At 40.3% G+C, this 18015-nt stretch overlaps 1 protein-coding gene across 1 annotated transcript; it reads left to right on the top strand.

The window, feature by feature from the left end:
• The first annotated feature begins 1555 nt into the window (after positions 1 to 1555).
• On the top strand, positions 1556 to 17444 carry fhdc4 (FH2 domain containing 4). The gene is made up of 12 exons (XM_053646791.1): positions 1556 to 1774; positions 2951 to 3355; positions 5506 to 5567; positions 8723 to 8825; positions 9255 to 9340; positions 9536 to 9636; positions 11714 to 11784; positions 11893 to 12000; positions 12094 to 12164; positions 14214 to 14331; positions 14767 to 14931; positions 15070 to 17444. Exons 2-12 carry the CDS (start codon positions 3023 to 3025, stop codon positions 16105 to 16107), a joined length of 2256 nt encoding a protein of 751 aa, XP_053502766.1. The 5' UTR covers positions 1556 to 1774; positions 2951 to 3022; the 3' UTR covers positions 16108 to 17444.
• Positions 17445 to 18015: the final 571 nt, after the last annotated feature.

Below are 18015 nucleotides of genomic sequence, written 5' to 3'. Positions count from 1 at the left end.
GCTCACAGACAACATTCAACACAGCAACAACTGACAACAAAGCTGAGCCTGCTGGGTTTAAACACCTCCATCTGCAAATGGATCCTGGCTTACCGACCGGAAGACCCCGGTCCGTCCACCACCAGCACCACCACACTGAACACCGGCACCCCCCAAGGTTGTGTGCTTAGTCCTCTGCTGTTTACCCTGCTGACTCATGACTGTGCTGATAAGTTCAGTTCTAATCACATCATCAAGTTTGCTGATGACAATACAGTCTTGGGCCTCGACAGCAACAATGATGAGTCAGCAAACACGGAGGAGGTGAACCTCCTCTTAATCTCTTAATCTCTTAATGTTGATAAGACTAAAGAGATGATTGTCAACTTCAGGAGAACCCAAGAAGAACACTCACCACTGCATATCAACGGAACAACCGTGGAGAGAGTCAAAAGCTCCAAGTTTCTTGGTGTGCACATGACAGAGGACCTCTCCTGTACTCTCAACACCACCTGCCTGGTCAAGAAGGCCCAGCAGTGTGTCCACTTCCTGCGGAGGCTGAAGAGAGCCAAACTTTCCCCTCCCATCCACACGTCCTTCTACAGAGGGCCGATAGAGAGCGTCCCGACCAGCTGTCTCACCGTGTGGTACGGGAACCGCACAGCCTCCGACCGCAAGTCCCTACAGAGGATGATGAGATCATCAGGGTCTCTCTACCCTCCGTCGACAACTCATTCAACAACCACTGCATCCGCAAAGCCATCAGTATTGCGGACGACCCCCTCACCCTTTTCCTGGACTGTTCACCCTCCTGCCATCCCTGCAGAAGGTACAAGAGCATCCATGCCACCACCAGCAAACTCCGCAACACTTTCTTTCCTGAGGCAGTCAGATTACGCAACACCCATCTGCCTCCCAACACTCACCTGGGCTAGTCGAACACCTAACCCAGTAAGACTCCTACCACTGCATACACACCAACCCAGTAAGACTCATACCACTCCATACACACTAAGCCAGTAAGATCCATACCACTGCATACACACCAACCCAGTATGACTCATACCACTCCATACACACTAACCCAGTAAGACTCAGTATTACTGCACTTTACATACAGTAGCTTCATCAGTCACTTTATACTATGGAACTTCTTTTTGCTGCCAGTATTGCTGCTATGGTCCTGAAGTAACGCCATTTCGTTCCAATGTATACGAGCTATTTTGAGGAATGACAGTAGAAACCCACTTGACTTGACTTGACATGAAAAGGTGTATTACCCTGATATATGTTGCATTTTAACATGTTATTTTCTAAGTTACATTTGGCAGTATTTTACAATAAATGATCTTTCTCCTTAGTTTGGATATGGCACTTGTGTGAATACTAAATCCTCCCCTACTCCCTATACAAGTGCACTACATATCCTAGGTTTAAATTAAAGACATCTGGGACACAGTGTACTGTCCAGTAGGGCTCTATCTGGGTAGGATCCAGTGAGAGTTTAGCCTCTGATCCATACTGATATGTGGAGTAAATCTAAGGCAACGTTGGAACAATTTTTTCCGGACTTTTCCACACTTCTTCATTTTCGCCCGGCCACGTGAGTGCAAAAGAGGGTGGACCTGGGGCGTGACAAGTTCAGGTGAGGGCATTGCAACACACACACCTCAGACAAACTGAGGGGAAGCACACTTCAGCTCCTCTCACATGAATGTCTGCTTTTCACATTTTGGAGGAAATACCATTAGGATTAAATCCTGATATTCTGCTTAAACTCCACAAGTTTAAACTGGTGAGTTATTTTCCTTTTTCCAAAATTAAGCTTAAAAAATAATTAATTTTCAATAAATTGAAAAGGTCTTAGTGTTTGACTAACTCAGAGCTGTTTTAACATCTACATGAGTAAAATCAACAGATGAAGAGTATTTACAGGCTTTGTATTTAACGTTTACATTACTTCATGGTTGGAATTAATCTTACAGTATTTTATATAACACTTACTCTATGCATAAAGTGCTTGGTTTGGATAAAGGGTTTAAATATTAGTGTTGAATTAACACATCATGTCTTCCATTTCCTTGTCCAATGCTGGTTTAACTGTTTAGTGCTTCATTTACACCTACAGGTGTTTAATTACTTTTTTTGTTATATTAGCTCATATAGTGTTAAATTGATACTCACAATACTGGATTACAGTATTACATTAGCAAAGTAAGCGCTTCACTGCCTTTAACAATGCTAAATTGACCTTTAATGTTAACTGTGAACCCACTGGGTTCACAAAATTCTTAATAATATTGAATTAAAGCTTACCGTGTTGAATTAACGCTTTCATTTTGAAGTTAAAAGGAACACATGCAATGCTAATGCTGACCCTTTTGTAAGGTTGAGTCAAATGAAATCTAATATTATAAAACACTCAAAATGTATTACTTGTAAAATCCTACAACAGGAAAATATTCTATTCGGAAAAGGTTGTAAGTGGAAAACTATTTAAAGAACCCTTAAGGAACCCATTTTGTATTAAAGTGTCTAACGTTACAAAAAAAGACGAAATAGGCTAAATCTAAAACCCTCAAAGGTTCTTGGTGTGTCCTTCTGGGGGAACCCTTAGGTTATATGCTATGTATGACGTATTAGAAAGGATGCCGACTAGAACCCGTACCCACCCAAAGAATCCTTGAGGAGTCGGTACTAGTCTCTCGTCATTGGGATGATTGAGAGTCTCTCATATAAGTCATTTTCTGTGTCAGTATGTAACTATAATATTTTATCATTTTCATAGATCCTCTTTATGTTAAAAGATACACTGCATGCACCTTTCTAGAGATCCATACTAAAGGTACAAAAGGTGGACTTTTGAGGGCACGACCTTAGCGACAAGGAAGGGTACAGTCCAGCACCCTTTATTCTGAGAGTGTATTAATCTGAAGTAGTAACAGATCTCTTTACCACTTTCTCCCGACAGCATACGAGACAGCTATTTGATCCTTTCAAAGGAAATGGATCTCCATCTATAGCATCCATAGTGCCATAAGCCATGGCTGAACCACCACCACCTCCACCACCACCTCCTCCTCCTCCTCCTCTTCCTCCTCCACCACCCCCAGCACCACCATCCGACGGGAAGCCGATCTCCCGTGGATCCAGAGCAGGTTCCAAGATGAGGAACTTCAACTGGGAGGCCATACCTCAGCACACGGTGCTGGGCAAACACAACATTTGGACAGCAGAGAAGGAGAAGGAGTACGAGCTTGACACGCAACACATGGAGGAACTGTTCAGCCACAAAGACCAGCGTGATGGTCAGGTTCAAGCATCCAAACGAAGAAGTGTAAGAGGCACGCCGAGCAACACCCACGGATCTGAACTGGTCAGTGATTTTCCTTTTCCTTTCCTGGTTTCTCTTATGCAGTAACTAGGACAGAACCCTGTTTAGGATTCAGCCTAGGATAGGTCTGTATGTCCATTTTCCAGGAAGTTACCACAGGAACTGAGGTAAAGTCAGTATAAGACTGCTTCTGATGGACCTTATACAGGCCAGACTTGAAATTTGTGTATATTCGTGTTAAAGACAATCCCATAATTCTGCTGAACTCCATGGAACTTTCTAGCTAGCTTTACTTAGCTAGCTAGTCATGTTAGATAGCTTGCTCTTCAGTACCTGCTCTGAAAAGTTGTATATACTAGCGGAGTAGTTGTATCTAGTGCTTGTATATAATAATAGACTATTGGTTTTAACATCTTACACCATAATTAAAAATGTATGCAGCTGTGATAAGAATCCTTCTGTTAGCAAAGCCAACTGTTAGCGCACAGCTAGCTTGTTTTTCCTGACCAAAAAGAGAAACTCTGAAGGGTCTGAGGAAATTTGGCACAAAAACATGATAGGGCGGTTTATCAGTAACAATATGACATTGTTCAAGAGACATTAGCCTTGATAAAACTGCACCTGAAGGCAAACAGTAAGTGTTTCATGGTCATGTTATTTATGTAGGGTTTTTTTTTTTGTGTGTGTGTGTGTGTGTGTTTATTGTTGTTAGAAGAAAATATAAGCTTCAAGGCAAGTTAGCTAGCTAGCTTAGTCATACCATTTATAGTGATGTATGTCTAAGTCTATAGTTTAGGATACTTCTGTAAAAAAATTTTAAATACATTTATGAGCCCAAACAATCTGACCTGCTAAATGTCACCGTGTGATTCTGACTCTGTTTACAAGCCGACTTAATTCCACGTGTGAAGGCCAAAGAGGGTTGAACTACATTTACAGTTGCATTTATGGCATTTGGCAGACGCTCTTATCTAGAGCGACTTACAATTTTCTCATTTTTTTTGGAGCAATTAAGGGTTAAGTGCCTTGCTCAGGCCCAAGGATAAGAGTTTATTCAACACATCAGGTGTTAATTCAGCTCTGTAATGATTAAGTAAACACATGGGTGTGCTTAAACAACACATGACCCATAATATCCTGCATCCGGCTTCAGGTTGTGAAACTGTAAAACCTTATTTTCATCACGACCTAGCGGATCTGTCGATCCTGACCGTTGCATAAACTGTTTCCTTTATCGTCTGTTATCGTCCCTGTAGGAAACAGTGCCTATTGTGTTTGGGTAAATATTATCCCAGGGAATCGAAATGATTTTTTAATTAGTTATAGTGTACAGTGTATCGTAAAATCCACAACACATACAATATTGTAACTGTGGAAACGTGTATATCTGTGTAGCATTCAGATGACAGCACAAGACCATAGGCTTGTATGGCTCCTTATTTTGGAAACCTTTAATTATTTTCATTTTAATTGCTTATGAGGCAGTGGTGGCTTGACGGTTAAGGCTCTGGGGTACTGATCGGAAGGTCGGGGGTTCAAGCCCTAGCATTGTTGGGCCCTTGAGCAAGGTCCTTAACCCTCTCTGCTCCAGGGGGCGCTGTATCATGGCTGACCCTGCGCTCTGACCCCAACCTCCTGACATGCTGGGGTATGCGAAAGCAAGAATTTCACTCTGCTGTAATGTAATATGACCAATAAAGACTCATTATGGTGTTGTGATCATGTTGTTGTGGTTTCAAAACATTTCTGGTTTGTATGGTGGACAAAATGCATGTACAATGTAAAACAGACTGCGTTCATTTCTCATTAGCAATGGTTTGACGTTTGTATTTGTATTTAGGTTTTGTGCTCATGGTTTTTTTTGTCTGTCTGTTGGTGGAGGGATGTCCCTCTTGTTTGCACAAGGTGGATGGTTGCCTTTTTAGCATATAGCAGTACGATAATGTCGTCACTCGTAGTTTATTATCTGCAGATGATAATGGTGAGGTATGTGGTTCCTGAATGCACTGTGTAAGTGACAATAACGACAGGGGCGTGTTACAGAAAAGAAATCGGGACTGTTGTTTAACAGCTTTATATATGTCAAAGGGCATAAGGATGCAGGTTTAAAAAGCAGCTCCATCAGTATTAATCAAGTCGATAATCAATAAAAGTGATACAGTGTGTGTGTGTGTGTGTGTGTTTCCTACCAGGTGTCCATTCTTGGCTCCAAGAAGAACATGAACGTCAGCATTTTTCTCAAGCAGTTAAAACGGTGAGTTCACCTGGAAACTGGAAACACAGCGCATGAACACACAACTCCTTTTCCTGTATAAAATCACAGACAGGTTTCTACTGAGTCACACCCTGAAGCTCTGCGTGTCTCGGCACGCCAGCATTTAGAAAGCACGTAGAAACCGCCTCGCTGTTCCACCGAAAGCCACTCATTTCCTCTGCAGCATGAGCGTGAAGGTCAGATCTTCACTATCAGCTTTCTCTTCACTTATAGATTACCTCCGAGCAGGACAATCTGATCCACGCACTTTTAGATGTGAACGGGTCAACGTATCGATTCTAGAAGGTTCTCGTCTGACTTGCATTTGTATCAAGAACAAGTATACAAACAGATCAGACGTGTCAGGCTACTAAAAAAAAGAAAAAAAAAAAGACATCCAGGGATTTGAGGGGAGAAAAGCACAATCAACAAAACAACCATCAACCACCATTTACATTTGTGGACAATAGTAGTTGATTAGATTACTGTTGTGTAAGGAATAATACACCTCAAGATTGCTGCTGTAGGAAACTAATCAATGACTGAGTGGAGTTACTTTTGCTAGCTTGAATTGATCATTTTCCAATAACAGTACATCCCAAAATTCCCTTTTAAACCACAGCAATTAGCTTAAATTACAACGATTACAATTTGTAAAATTTTGTACATTTTATCCAGTGGACTTCCTACATTCCTATGTTATAGCAGTATATACAGTCATTCTCTCACCATGTATATATCTATATTCTTTTATATATATATGTCATCATTTTTATCCATTTTTCTGTCTCTTAAAGTTAATACGATTAAATAAATATCTGCATTACCTCTTGACACTGGAGACTCCTTCCAAAACTATTCAATAAAAGTCTTCTCACAGAAAACTTTAACACTTCCCACTCATGTCCCTGTGTAAGTTGTTACCATCGAAACGTTTAACATATCAGTAGCTAAACTCAAAAGTCCGTCGAAGTCCTTTTTTTGTATTGTTCTATGCTATATTAGCATTAGCGGTTTTGAAATAGATATGGCTGTCCTATATTTATTTATGCTAGCAGGATAGAGCATGTCGAGGTTCCTGTACTTTGCAGAGTTTGGTGGACCAGAGTGTTTTAAAGATTTAGGACAAAGCCCACACTGGAAGGTAGGATTTGAACCCCCAACCCTGGAGGTGTGAGGCGAAGGCGCTAACCACTAAGCCACCTTGCACCCCTGAACATTTACATGACGTTTACATTTATGGCATTTGGCAGACGCCCTTATACAGAGCGACTTACAGAAGTGTTTCAAAGTCTCTATCAATATACATCCCAATACTGGTTCACTAGGCCACGGACTAATAATACCATCAGTCTAAGAACTCTGTTGGGAGGTAATATAGTAAGAAAAACACACAGACAAGTTTTTTTTTTTGATTTTTTTTAATGAAAAGTGCTAATTTAAGTATTTTAGGAAGAGGAAAGTCTTTAGATGTCGTTTGAAGACTCTGGGGGAAGTTCATTCCACCACCTAGGCGCCAGAACAGAGAAGAGTCTTGATGCATGCCTTCCTTGTACCCTGAGAGATGGTGGCACTAGTCTAGTGGTGCTAGAGGATCGGAGGGAGCGTGGTGCAGTGCGGGGTGTGATAAGTGATTTGAAGTAAGTGGGTACTGGTCCATTTTTAACTTTGTAGGCCAGCGTCAGTGTTTTAAATCTGTGGAGGGAGCGTAGCAGTGGAGTGGTGTGGGAGAACTTAGGAAGGTTGAAAACAAATCGAGCAGCTGCATTCGGGATCAGTCGTAGAGGTTGAATGGCTCTCAGAAGCAGACCTTCCAAGAGTGAGTTGCAGAAGTCCAGTCTCCAAATGATAAGAGACTCAACCAGCACCTGAGTGGCCTGTATGGATGGAAATGGACGAATCCTTTTGATGTTGTAAAGAAGAACTCGAAATGAGCGTGTCAGATTAGCAACGCGAGAGGAAAAGGACTGTTGACTGTCCATGCAGTAACCAAAGGTGGGATCAGAGAGTCGTCCAGGGAGATCACAAGATCCTGACATGGTGATGAATCAGCTGGGATGAACGGCAGTTCAGTTTTGTTGGTTTTGATTAAGTTTCAGCTGATGAGCTTCCGTCCTTGATGAGATGTTTGTAGACATGCTGAGATCTGACCAGAAACAAGAGGATCTGATGGAGGGAAGGAGAAGATGTGTCGAGTGTCTTCCGCATAGCAGTGGTATGAAAACCCATGTGAGGGTATGACCTCATCAAGAGATCGAGTATAGAGGAAGAACAGAAGAGGACCAAGTACTGAGCCTTGTAGGGCACCAGTGGAGAGTCTGCGGGGAGCAGATGTGGATCCCTTATGAACAAAGCTTAATGACATGTACTTGGGACAATTTCACTGTAAAATAAGTCTGATCACATCCCTGTATGCTAAACCTGTTAGGACCTCATGACGTACAAGAACTGAAGTCTTGCAGCTTGTTTGAGCATTTCTTGTAAAGGTTGCTTAAAGAATTAAGCAGAATTGCAGCAGTGAGGCATGTATCTGCTTGTTCACACTGCTGGGAGCAGAACTCTATCCTGTCTTACACGAGGTTTCAGAAACTAGACACGGGCACTCTATAGAACAGGCGGGTTAAAGCTTTACATCATGCTGACGTAAATTTTTGATTTCTTCTGTAAACACTAAGACTTATTGCAAAAGAGATGATTTTGCGGCTTTGAAAAATGAGACAGAAAAGTGTGAGGCAATATGACAAACAAGATGACACATAAAGACTTTCACAATACATGCTATACTGTATATTGAAATATGTACACCCACGTCTATAAACTATGCTTTCGGTGTTATCTTTTAAAACATGGAAAAGTGGGAAAATTAAACATTTTGACAGTGAATTTTGTTACCCAATTTGCTTCATTTGTGTAGTTGGTCTGGGAAAATCTGTCGCATGTTGGTGTGGCTGAATTCTGACAAAACAGACAACGGGCTGTTCCGCCTATAACATACTTTGACACGTCAGCTTTAAGACATCATTCGTATATTTCACCAAAAATGCTCTGGAAATATTTTCACCATAAACGTTAGAACTATATACTACAGGTATCTGGTAGAAAATATCAGAATTTCACCATGTGAAGGCTTTTCTAATCCTTATAACCCTCCACAGGTCAGTAAAGGAACTCATTGAGGACATCCACAGTGGAAAGAGTGGAAGATTTGGTCCTGGGAAGCTGCAGGAGCTTTTAAAACTACTGCCTGAGACTGGAGAGGTACATTTTATTAAACGTCTGCGGACGATCCAAACCTAAATTATAATCAATCAGTTGATTGATGAATGCTATAGGGCTGAACTGTTAGACATAGTACTATGTTCAGGGCTTTCAGGCGTCTGTTTCAGTCACTGTTCAGAAGCAATGCTGATGAAGAATAAACTTTGCATCGTATTTATGCTATTCATTTATTTTTTTCCGGATTTAAAGTCTTCTCTGTTTCAGACCCTGTGTAGGATGGCCTTTTCAATAAGGGAACAAAGTCTGAAGTTAAAATGCAGCACTAACGTTTTTTTTGTTTTTTTTTTTTGTTTTTTTTTCTTGCTGTATGAAGCCACAGCAAAAAAAAAAAAAAATAGGTGTAGTCGAGAACATTGGGTGATTAATATCCACTTCAGCCTATGTTGTTTTTTCTTTCACTTATTTTAGGTGAAGCATCTTCTAGCTTTTAAAGGAGACTGTTCAGCACTTTCTGAGGCTGATCAGTTCATGGTTCAACTTGTAAAGCTTCCCTGGTGAGTCATGCAGTCTTGCGTATATTTATCTTCACAACCTATTACTCATTCACTAGCATCATTACTTTTACAGACTGTCTAATTTCCACTCTAGGTAACCTGTCGTATAATTTCTTACATGCTAATTAAGGGATACGGACATTTACTCTTCTCGACAGTATGTGAATATTTTAATGTCTTCATTTGTGCCACCAGCTATGAGGAACGCCTGAAATGTTTAGTTCTCAAAGAGGAATTTCCCCCTTTTATGGATGAGGTGAATCATTCCATTACCACCATGACCGCTGCTGGGAAAGGTAATGACACACCCTTATTTTTATCCTCTGTAAACAGACTTCATTCACATATTCACATAGTGCGAGTCACAGTTTTCTTTACCTCTGTTTTAAGGTATGGCTGGATCAATAATGCTCAATATGCGAACAAATAAAAGCTAATAGGTAATATGCAAATGGTAACATTGGTAGCCATGTTACAATGATTAGCACAGCTATTTCTTTTACTACCTCATATTCTAATCACTATATTGTTTCAAAATCATACTGTAGGAACTAAGTTATGATTCACCGGGGTGTGTTAGCATGCATATTTGTGACTTCATGTAATTTCATACCAGTCCTATCCCAGCCCTCATGTAAAAAATTGTATTGCTTGAGGCTTATATTTCTATACTTCTTCTACTTTATTAGAGCAAATTGCATACATTTACATTACAGTAGCAAAACGTATTTGAGTCATTTTGACCAAAATTCAGACATAATTTTTAGCATTTTTTTACTTTTTACTTTTTTTTTTACTTTTTTTTTTTTTTACATATATATATATATATATATATATATATATATATATATATATATATATTTTCATGGGAAATTGTTGCATCTCCGAAATGTATTGCTGTCTATCAGTGAAGCAAATTCTGGCTCTTTTCAGTGAGTCAGATCATTTAGATCAGCTTACCAATAAGAGACAACTTTCACCAATAAGAGTCAGTTTTCACCAGTAAGAGTCTACTCTCATCAATAAGAGTCGACTCTCGCCAATAAGAGACAACTTTCACCAAGAATTGACTCTCACCAATAAGAGACAACTTTCACCAATAAGAGTCGACTCTCACCGAGGACTGACTCTCACCAATCAGAGACAACTCTCACCGATTCGAGTCTGCTCTCACCAATAAGAGTCAATTTTCACAAATAAGAGTCAATTTTTATCAATAAGAGTTGACTCTCACCAATAAGAGTCGACTCTCACCAATAAGAGACAACTTTCACCGATAAGAGTCGACTCTCGCCAATAAGAGTCAACTTTCACCGATAAGAGACAACTTTCACCAATAAGAGTCGACTCTCGCCAATAAGAGTCAACTTTCACCAATAAGAGTCGACTCTCGCCAATAAGAGACAACTTTCACCAATAAGAGACAACTCTCGCCAATAAGAGACAACTCTCGCCAATAAGAGACAACTTTCACCAATAAGAGACAACTCTCGCCAATAAGAGACAACTCTCACCAATAAGAGTCGACTCTCGCCAATAAGAGACAACTCTCACCAATAAGAGTCGACTCTCGCCAATAAGAGACAACTTTCACCAAGGACTGACTCTCACCAATCAGAGACAACTCTCACCGATTCGAGTCTGCTCTCACCAATAAGAGTCAATTTTCACAAATAAGAGTAAATTTTTACCAATAAGAGTTGATTCTCACAAATAAGAGTCGACTCTCATCAGTAAGAGACTCTTTCAACTCCCAAAGTGAATCATTGCCATTTTATATCTAAACTGGACAGAGTTTCCAGTGTTTTGACCATTGACTATTCTTCTGGCTGAAAATATTTCACGAAATATTGCTGTACCTTTTAATAAACAAAATAACATTACTTTGCACTGAAATTTATATCTTTAAAAAAAAGAAGTTAAATCAGAAAGGCTACAAATGCTTTAAATGTGTTGTGAAAAATACTCTAAGCCTCCATTTTATTGTACCTGCTGTGGCTGAGCTTCATAATTAAGAATCGAAATCACTTGTCAAAATATTGCAAACTTTGTCCAGTTTAGAAAGAAATGGCGGTGTTTGGGAGTCGAAAGAGTCAACTCTTTTTCCCCCCCCTCTCCGTTTGTTTCCCCAATTTGGTCTTGCAAATTCCCTTCCCTATCCTTTAAATCATTATTATCTTAGTATGTTATTTGTACAAGTAAGAAAATTATCGCCTAGCATGCCACTTGTAATAATGCTAACAAATGGGTATATTAGAGTTACAGACTATATGTTGTTTTGTTGTATAAGGTGCTTCTCTCTATAAATATCTGCAAAAATTGCAAAAAAAAAAAAAAAAAAAATTAGCTCTTTAATCTGAAACTTTCCTTTAGAGCTGTTGGATTGTGTTGACCTTCATTCCGTCATCCGCCTGGTCCTGAAGACTGGGAACTACATGAATGCTGTGAGAACGTCTTATTTTGGATTAGATCAGTAAAATGATTCATTGATAGCCCAGTTATCAAGAGCACGATGATTTATGGTGATTTATTAGCATTTTCCGTGTTCTCAGGGGGGCTACGCTGGCAGCGCTGTAGGCTTCCGCATGGCCTCTCTGCTGAAACTTGCTGACACGAAGGCCAACAAACCAGGAATGAATCTCATGCACTACGTTGTGATGGTAAAATGAACTTGTCTTTTTTTTTTCTTTTCTCACACAAAACAATGTTCTATTTTGTTTCTCCTTCACGACGTCTTTCCATTTCACTTACAGCAAGCTCAGAAGAGCGACGCTGCTCTGCTGAATTTTCCGGAAAAACTTGCGCACATTGGAGATGCCTCAAGGTACAATTTCCACCGAACACGCTTGTATTACCTTTTAAAACACAGCCGGATCAGGAATTATTGGCACCTTTTGTAAAAGCTGGGTGAAAAGTGTTATTTGTGGTTCATTTGTTTCTCACATTGAACGTACAAGAGAAAAATAAGCTTTAATTGAAGTCGATTTATTCGAATAGGAACTATCTAGTTTCATGGATGCCCCACACATCATTAAACGTAACTATAAATGCATAAAAAAGTATGATGTTTTGTTTTTTAATAAAATAAAGATTTGACAAATGAATGGTATAAGAGGAATAAAACACTTTGGGTGCGTGCTGTTACAGGAAAATAATCAACGTTAGGGTGGAAACAGTAACTCCACTCGCTCAAAGCACCAGTGATTATTTATCTATAACAGCACGCCCCCTAGTGTTCTATTCCTTACTTAATGTTATTTGATTATTTTTTTCGAAGATAAACTTGGTTTTACAAGGTTCTGTCTGATGTCTTTGACAGAAACAAACAGTTGCAGCCTCAGCATGACAAACCAAATAGGAAAGAAACCTTTAGCTGTAGGTATTTTAATGAGTTCAATGTTTTAATGAAGTGCTTAACGATTTTGATTAAAAAATAAAAATAAAAAAATGATGTCTACAAAACCAGATTGGTCTAATGGAATCACTGCTCTTACAATGTGTAAAGCTTCTAGCACATTAGAAAGTCTTCAGCACAGCTGAGAGCTAATACTGTAGCTAGTATCTGATTACGGCATTAAATTTGCATTAACCGTTACAGACATTAGCCAGCTACATTTAGCGAGCTTAGCGAACTGAACGTTTCCGTGTAAGAGGAACTAAAAGATCAGCCAGCAGACTTTACGTCAGTTTGTAGGAAGTGTTTTAAAGCCTGACCACATTTTGTGGACAAGGCCCTTTCAAAATAAATGTATGGTATCATGTGACTAAAGCGCACATTAGCTAGCAAACGCACCAAAATACTGGTTTTAAGTTAGCACAGAAACATATTTGATTTAATATGATTAATGTTAAATATTTGAAATTATATATACATATATATTGGAACAGGGGGGCATTGTGGTGTAGAGGGTGGCACGTTTGCCTCGCACCTACGGGGTTTGGAGTTCAAATACCGCTTCTGCCCTGTGTACATGGAGTTTGCACGTTCTCCCTGTGCTCTGGGGGTTTCCTTCAGGTACTCTGGTTTCCTCCCTAGTCCAAAGACATGCGTTGTAGGCTGATTGGCATTTCCAAATTGTCTGCAGTGTGTGAATCTCTGTGTGAGTGTGCCCTGCGATGGGTTGGCAGTCTCTCCAGGTTGTCCCTCGCCTTGTACCCAGAGTTCCCGGGGATAAGCTCCAGGCTCCTCGCGACCCTGTGTAGGATAAGCGGTACAGAAAATAGATGGAAATATACAAACAAACGTTTGTATTTAGAACTTTAACTAGCTTGCAATCCAGATGTCATAGAATACATTCTGAAAAATAAAGCATATTGAATATGATAATTATGTGCTTTTAACAGGCGTAAAATATATTTATTTTACCATCTCATATACCATTTACTGATCGTTAGGAATTCATTTCATGACAAGCAGCCGGATAGAACTACAACAGTAGTCGAGTTTACACAATAGAAACATTCTATTTGTGTTTGATCAGCGTTCAAAAATCTACTTTCTATTTGTCTCAGAATTTCCAGAATTTAATGTAACATTGACGTGTTTTAGTATATCTTATAATTTTGCTAGCTGGTGAAAACTTGCCAGGTTTTAAAACCGCCCCTCTCCCAGACACAGCCTTATAATACTAAGGTCATTGAAACGTGTAAAACAGTTTTCTCCAATAAATCCATTTCTGCGTGTTGATTTGAAACCTGTGCTGTTGCTGTTTCCCCGACTGTTTTGATTTATTGAGCGTTTAGACTGTTTTGCTGGCTCAAGCACATACTTTACCAGGACTTTAAGCAAATGTGCTTATCATGCATGATGTAGTCTTCCATCGTGGAGTGTTACTCTCATCAGTGAGAGAGATAATTGTTTATCCCACTGCAGAATCCACAAACAGGAAACTGAATCGGAATTCCAAAGAAAAGTGAGCGAAGTCCAGGAGGCGAAGAAGGGCGCTGATAAACAAGCTGACCTGGCCATACAGATGAAAGACTTTTTTGGGGTGAGTTCAGTCCTGTTTTGGTGGAGGTAAATGGCCCCTTTGAAAATAAAAGTACAATATCATGTGACTAAAGGTTAGCTAGCTAATTCACACAGAATCAGTGGTGTTAATGCAGCCAATTTTATTTTCAGTTCAGCGCATCAATAACACTAACTAGTTACATAATGCTAACAACACTAACTCACTTAAACGTAATATTCACTATACTGTTTGGATATGGCTACAAGTAGTTGTCAGAGTAACAAGACATGAGGAAAAGATGTTAATGCTAACCCCACCCATCTTTTATACGACTTTGATTGTGGGAATTGTTACGAATAGCAGTGGTTCAAGGGAAATCATCATCAGCTACAATTTTTCAATGTGGACTTTGTTCTGGAGGAAAATATGTTTCCATTTTGTAGACTTGATAAAATGACCTGCTGTCGTTCACAGCATGCTGAATCCAGGATCACTGAAACGCAGGCCTCCTTCCAGTCGCTGAACAAAGTTACTGAGTCTGTGGCTGAGTATTTTTGTGAAGAACCGAGTGAGTTTAAACTGGACGAGTGCTGCTCCATCTTCAATTCCTTCTGTGAAAGATTCACCCGAGCCCTTCAGGTAACGCCACACTCGTCCTCCCAGTACAACTCTGTATGGTCGGCTAGATTCACTTTGAATTGGGCTAACAGTTGGTATGCAGTTTCTTTCTTCTCTTCACCTAAGAGTTTAAAATCACGTCCAAATTGTTTTCCTCAGGAGAACGTGGCGCGTGAGATGGCCGAGGTTAAACGCAAACAGAAGGAGCGACTGGAATCTGCTGCCAAACGCCGTTCCACAGCCACCTGCTCTTTGCGGGATAAAGACGTGGAAGGTGTAGCACTGGAGTCAGTTCTCCAACGGTTCCTGAATACACCCGAGTCTGGTCGGCGAGCAAGAACCCTCTCACCAAGCCGTACCATCCTTGCTGAGAAGTCGTTACAAAAGAACTGGCCCAACAGAGACTCCAAAAAACAGAGCTGGTCTGTGAGCATGTCCCAGTCTTCCCTCGGTAAGAAGAACTCGGATGATAAAAAGCCAGAGAAGAAAGGTCTGCTGGGGAGAAAATCTGGTAAGCGTGCATCGCTGGTAAGTGAGGATGAGGATGAGGACGTTATGACTGAGAAAGAGGTGCAGAAATTGAGGGAAGTGTCCCAAAGGGTGCTGCACTACCAGTCTAGCCGTGGGAGCGTGTCTTCTGGGGAATGGTTGTCCCCAATTACTTCTCCACTTCGACGCATGTTTCAGGAGGATGGAGAAAACCTGATGTCTGTTACAAATGGCGAGGATGCAACCGAACCCGTAAAAATGCAACCCCTTTTGATTCCAAAAAGCCCTGGTGGCATCAATCGTCGACACACAATCGCTATTCCTACGGCAGATTTGAGCAGAACTGACACTGAAGAGGATCGGTTTGTTCCCGGTGAGCCAGAGAACGAAAGCCCTAGAAATCAAATTCTGTCTCTTGGGAATATTGGTAAGATGAAATCAGTGGACAGCTTCCTACCATCTATAATTGATGGAGTAGGCAATAAAGTGCCATCCAGCACTCCGACAGGCAAATCGGAGAACGTCGGCATAGCAGAAGTACAGCAAGAAACCGACGAGAGCTTATCCAGTTCTCCGCAAAATTCTCCAGTCAATGGACAGAACAAGCACACCAAGACGACCTCTCGATTATTGTCCTTTTTTAAACGCTTGGGTGAAAAGAGCAAAACGAACAACAGGGAATCCGAGTCCAGTAACGTGGACTCCTAACAGACATTTAACAGACACTGGGTCAGGTGGTTTATAGACCTGTTTTTTTTTTTTGTTTGTTTGGTTTTTTTATTTCAAATCTGGACGTGGTCTAGAAACCAATCTCTGTTACGCCTTACAATTGGTCAGAGCTTTGCTTCAAGTTTGCAGCGTGTGCGAACGCTTCAGTTCAAAGTTCAAGGTGTCAAGAAACATGGTAGAGCTGTTCACGGTTACTGGAATGACATCTATGGTGCGAGTTTTCGCTTGGCTAAACATCATCTTAGCAGGAAATGTGCATCGTTTGCAGGTGCTCCTAAATAATGACACGCCACCTGGAGATAACCGCTGTTCAGCGTGGTTTGATGTTTGTTAATGGGACCAGAGTACAATTATTGAAAACAATTGAGCGCTGTACGTCAAAAGTATGTACGTAGCAGAAATGACGTATCAGTTTGCTCAAATAAATCGACCCAAATCACAACCCTTAAACTCTTCAACCACAAACAAGCCCAGAATGGTTTCTAGCCTGTATGAATGTTAAAACACATGTAGAGCTGCAACAGCTAATCGATAATAATCGACGATGAAAATCGCATTATCAGTTCATGGTTCAAGGAATCGCATTTTCGATTAGTCGGTCTGTTCGCGGCGCGGGACACATTTACTCATTCCGCTACTTCTGTTCCGAAAAAACACGCATCGGAGAGTAAATACTAAAGTTGTGTCCCAAACGACGTACTGTGCACTTACACTATGCATTATATACTCTACCGTCGAGTGTATGAATTTTAGAAGGGTAATATCGTCTCAAATGGAACATGGGAAAAATGGAGCATTTTTTTTACTACCCGGAAGTATAAGCCGCTTCCTAGTCGATGGCACATGAAGTCATACACACGTAATGTGACCCCGTTAGCTTGAGCAGATACCCAGAGTCAAGGCCGATGAATTTCTTCAGTTTACGTCAACGTTACCGTTTATGCCCAGCATGATCTCAGTCACCATCAGACGGCGGCGTATGGCAGGGAGCATTTTATATTAAACGCCACGGAGAAGACTGTAACCTGTAAACTTTACAAAGTGGAGCTTGTGTAGCACGGAAGCACGACAGTGATGCACGAGCACAAACATCTTTCTATCCAAAATGCTCCACTGTACAAGGGCTTGGGGAAACTGGTGCGAGTTGCTTAAAAGATTTAGTTTACTTCCAGTTTATTGTCATTATTTGCTGTATTTGCGTGCTTGCAGTGTAAATTAAAACGGTATGATCGAAGTAAACACAAGCAAAATGATATGCCTAAACCACAAGGTGCAATGAAAGTAAGATTTTATTATTAATTTAGGACTGTAGTTTAATTATCAGTGCTTTTTTTTGTGCATTCATTAAATTAATGCATAAATACTTATATATATATATATATATATATATATATATATATATATATATATATTTGGACAAAGAGTTGTGTTAATGTAAAGGTTTACAATTTTATAAGTTTTATATGTGTTTTATATTTGTAACACTCAATTTGTGGACTTTATTTTAAATAAACAACAAAAAAAAATGGTACTGAAAGTTACCTTGAGAAATCGAGATCAATCGATTATGGAAATAATCGTTAGTTGCAGCCCTAAACACATGCAAATTAACACAACAACAACAACAAAAAATCTAGAACCCTAGATGGTTATTCAGTTGGAACCCTTAAGGCATATGTTGCATATTCTTCCTGTGCTATAGGCGTTTCCTTTGGGTAATCCGGGTTCCTCCCCCAGTCCAAAGACATGTGTTGTAGGCTGATTGGCATGTCCAAATTGTCTGTAGTGTGTGAATGCGTGTGTGCGATTGTGTTCCGCGATGGGTTTGCACCCAGTCCAGGGTGTCCCCCACCTTTTACCCAGAGTTCCCTGAGATAGGCTCCAGTC

This window comes from Ictalurus furcatus, chromosome 17 (genome assembly GCF_023375685.1).
Source record: "Ictalurus furcatus strain D&B chromosome 17, Billie_1.0, whole genome shotgun sequence".
In the NCBI taxonomy this organism is placed as follows: domain Eukaryota; kingdom Metazoa; phylum Chordata; class Actinopteri; order Siluriformes; family Ictaluridae; genus Ictalurus; species Ictalurus furcatus.
This window is presented reverse-complemented; position numbering and strand designations above follow the sequence as displayed.

What these genes read in the sequence shown, in the direction of transcription:
- fhdc4 (XM_053646791.1), top strand. Translation starts at nt 3,023, where the DNA reads ATGGCTGAACCACCACCACCTCCACCACCACCTCCTCCTCCTCCTCCT. An exon ending in ACACCCACGGATCTGAACTG is followed by an intron (nt 3,356 to 5,505) that starts GTCAGTGATTTT and finishes GTTTCCTACCAG; the next exon opens with GTGTCCATTCTTGGCTCCAA. An exon ending in TCATGCACTACGTTGTGATG is followed by an intron (nt 12,001 to 12,093) that starts GTAAAATGAACT and finishes TTTCACTTACAG; the next exon opens with CAAGCTCAGAAGAGCGACGC.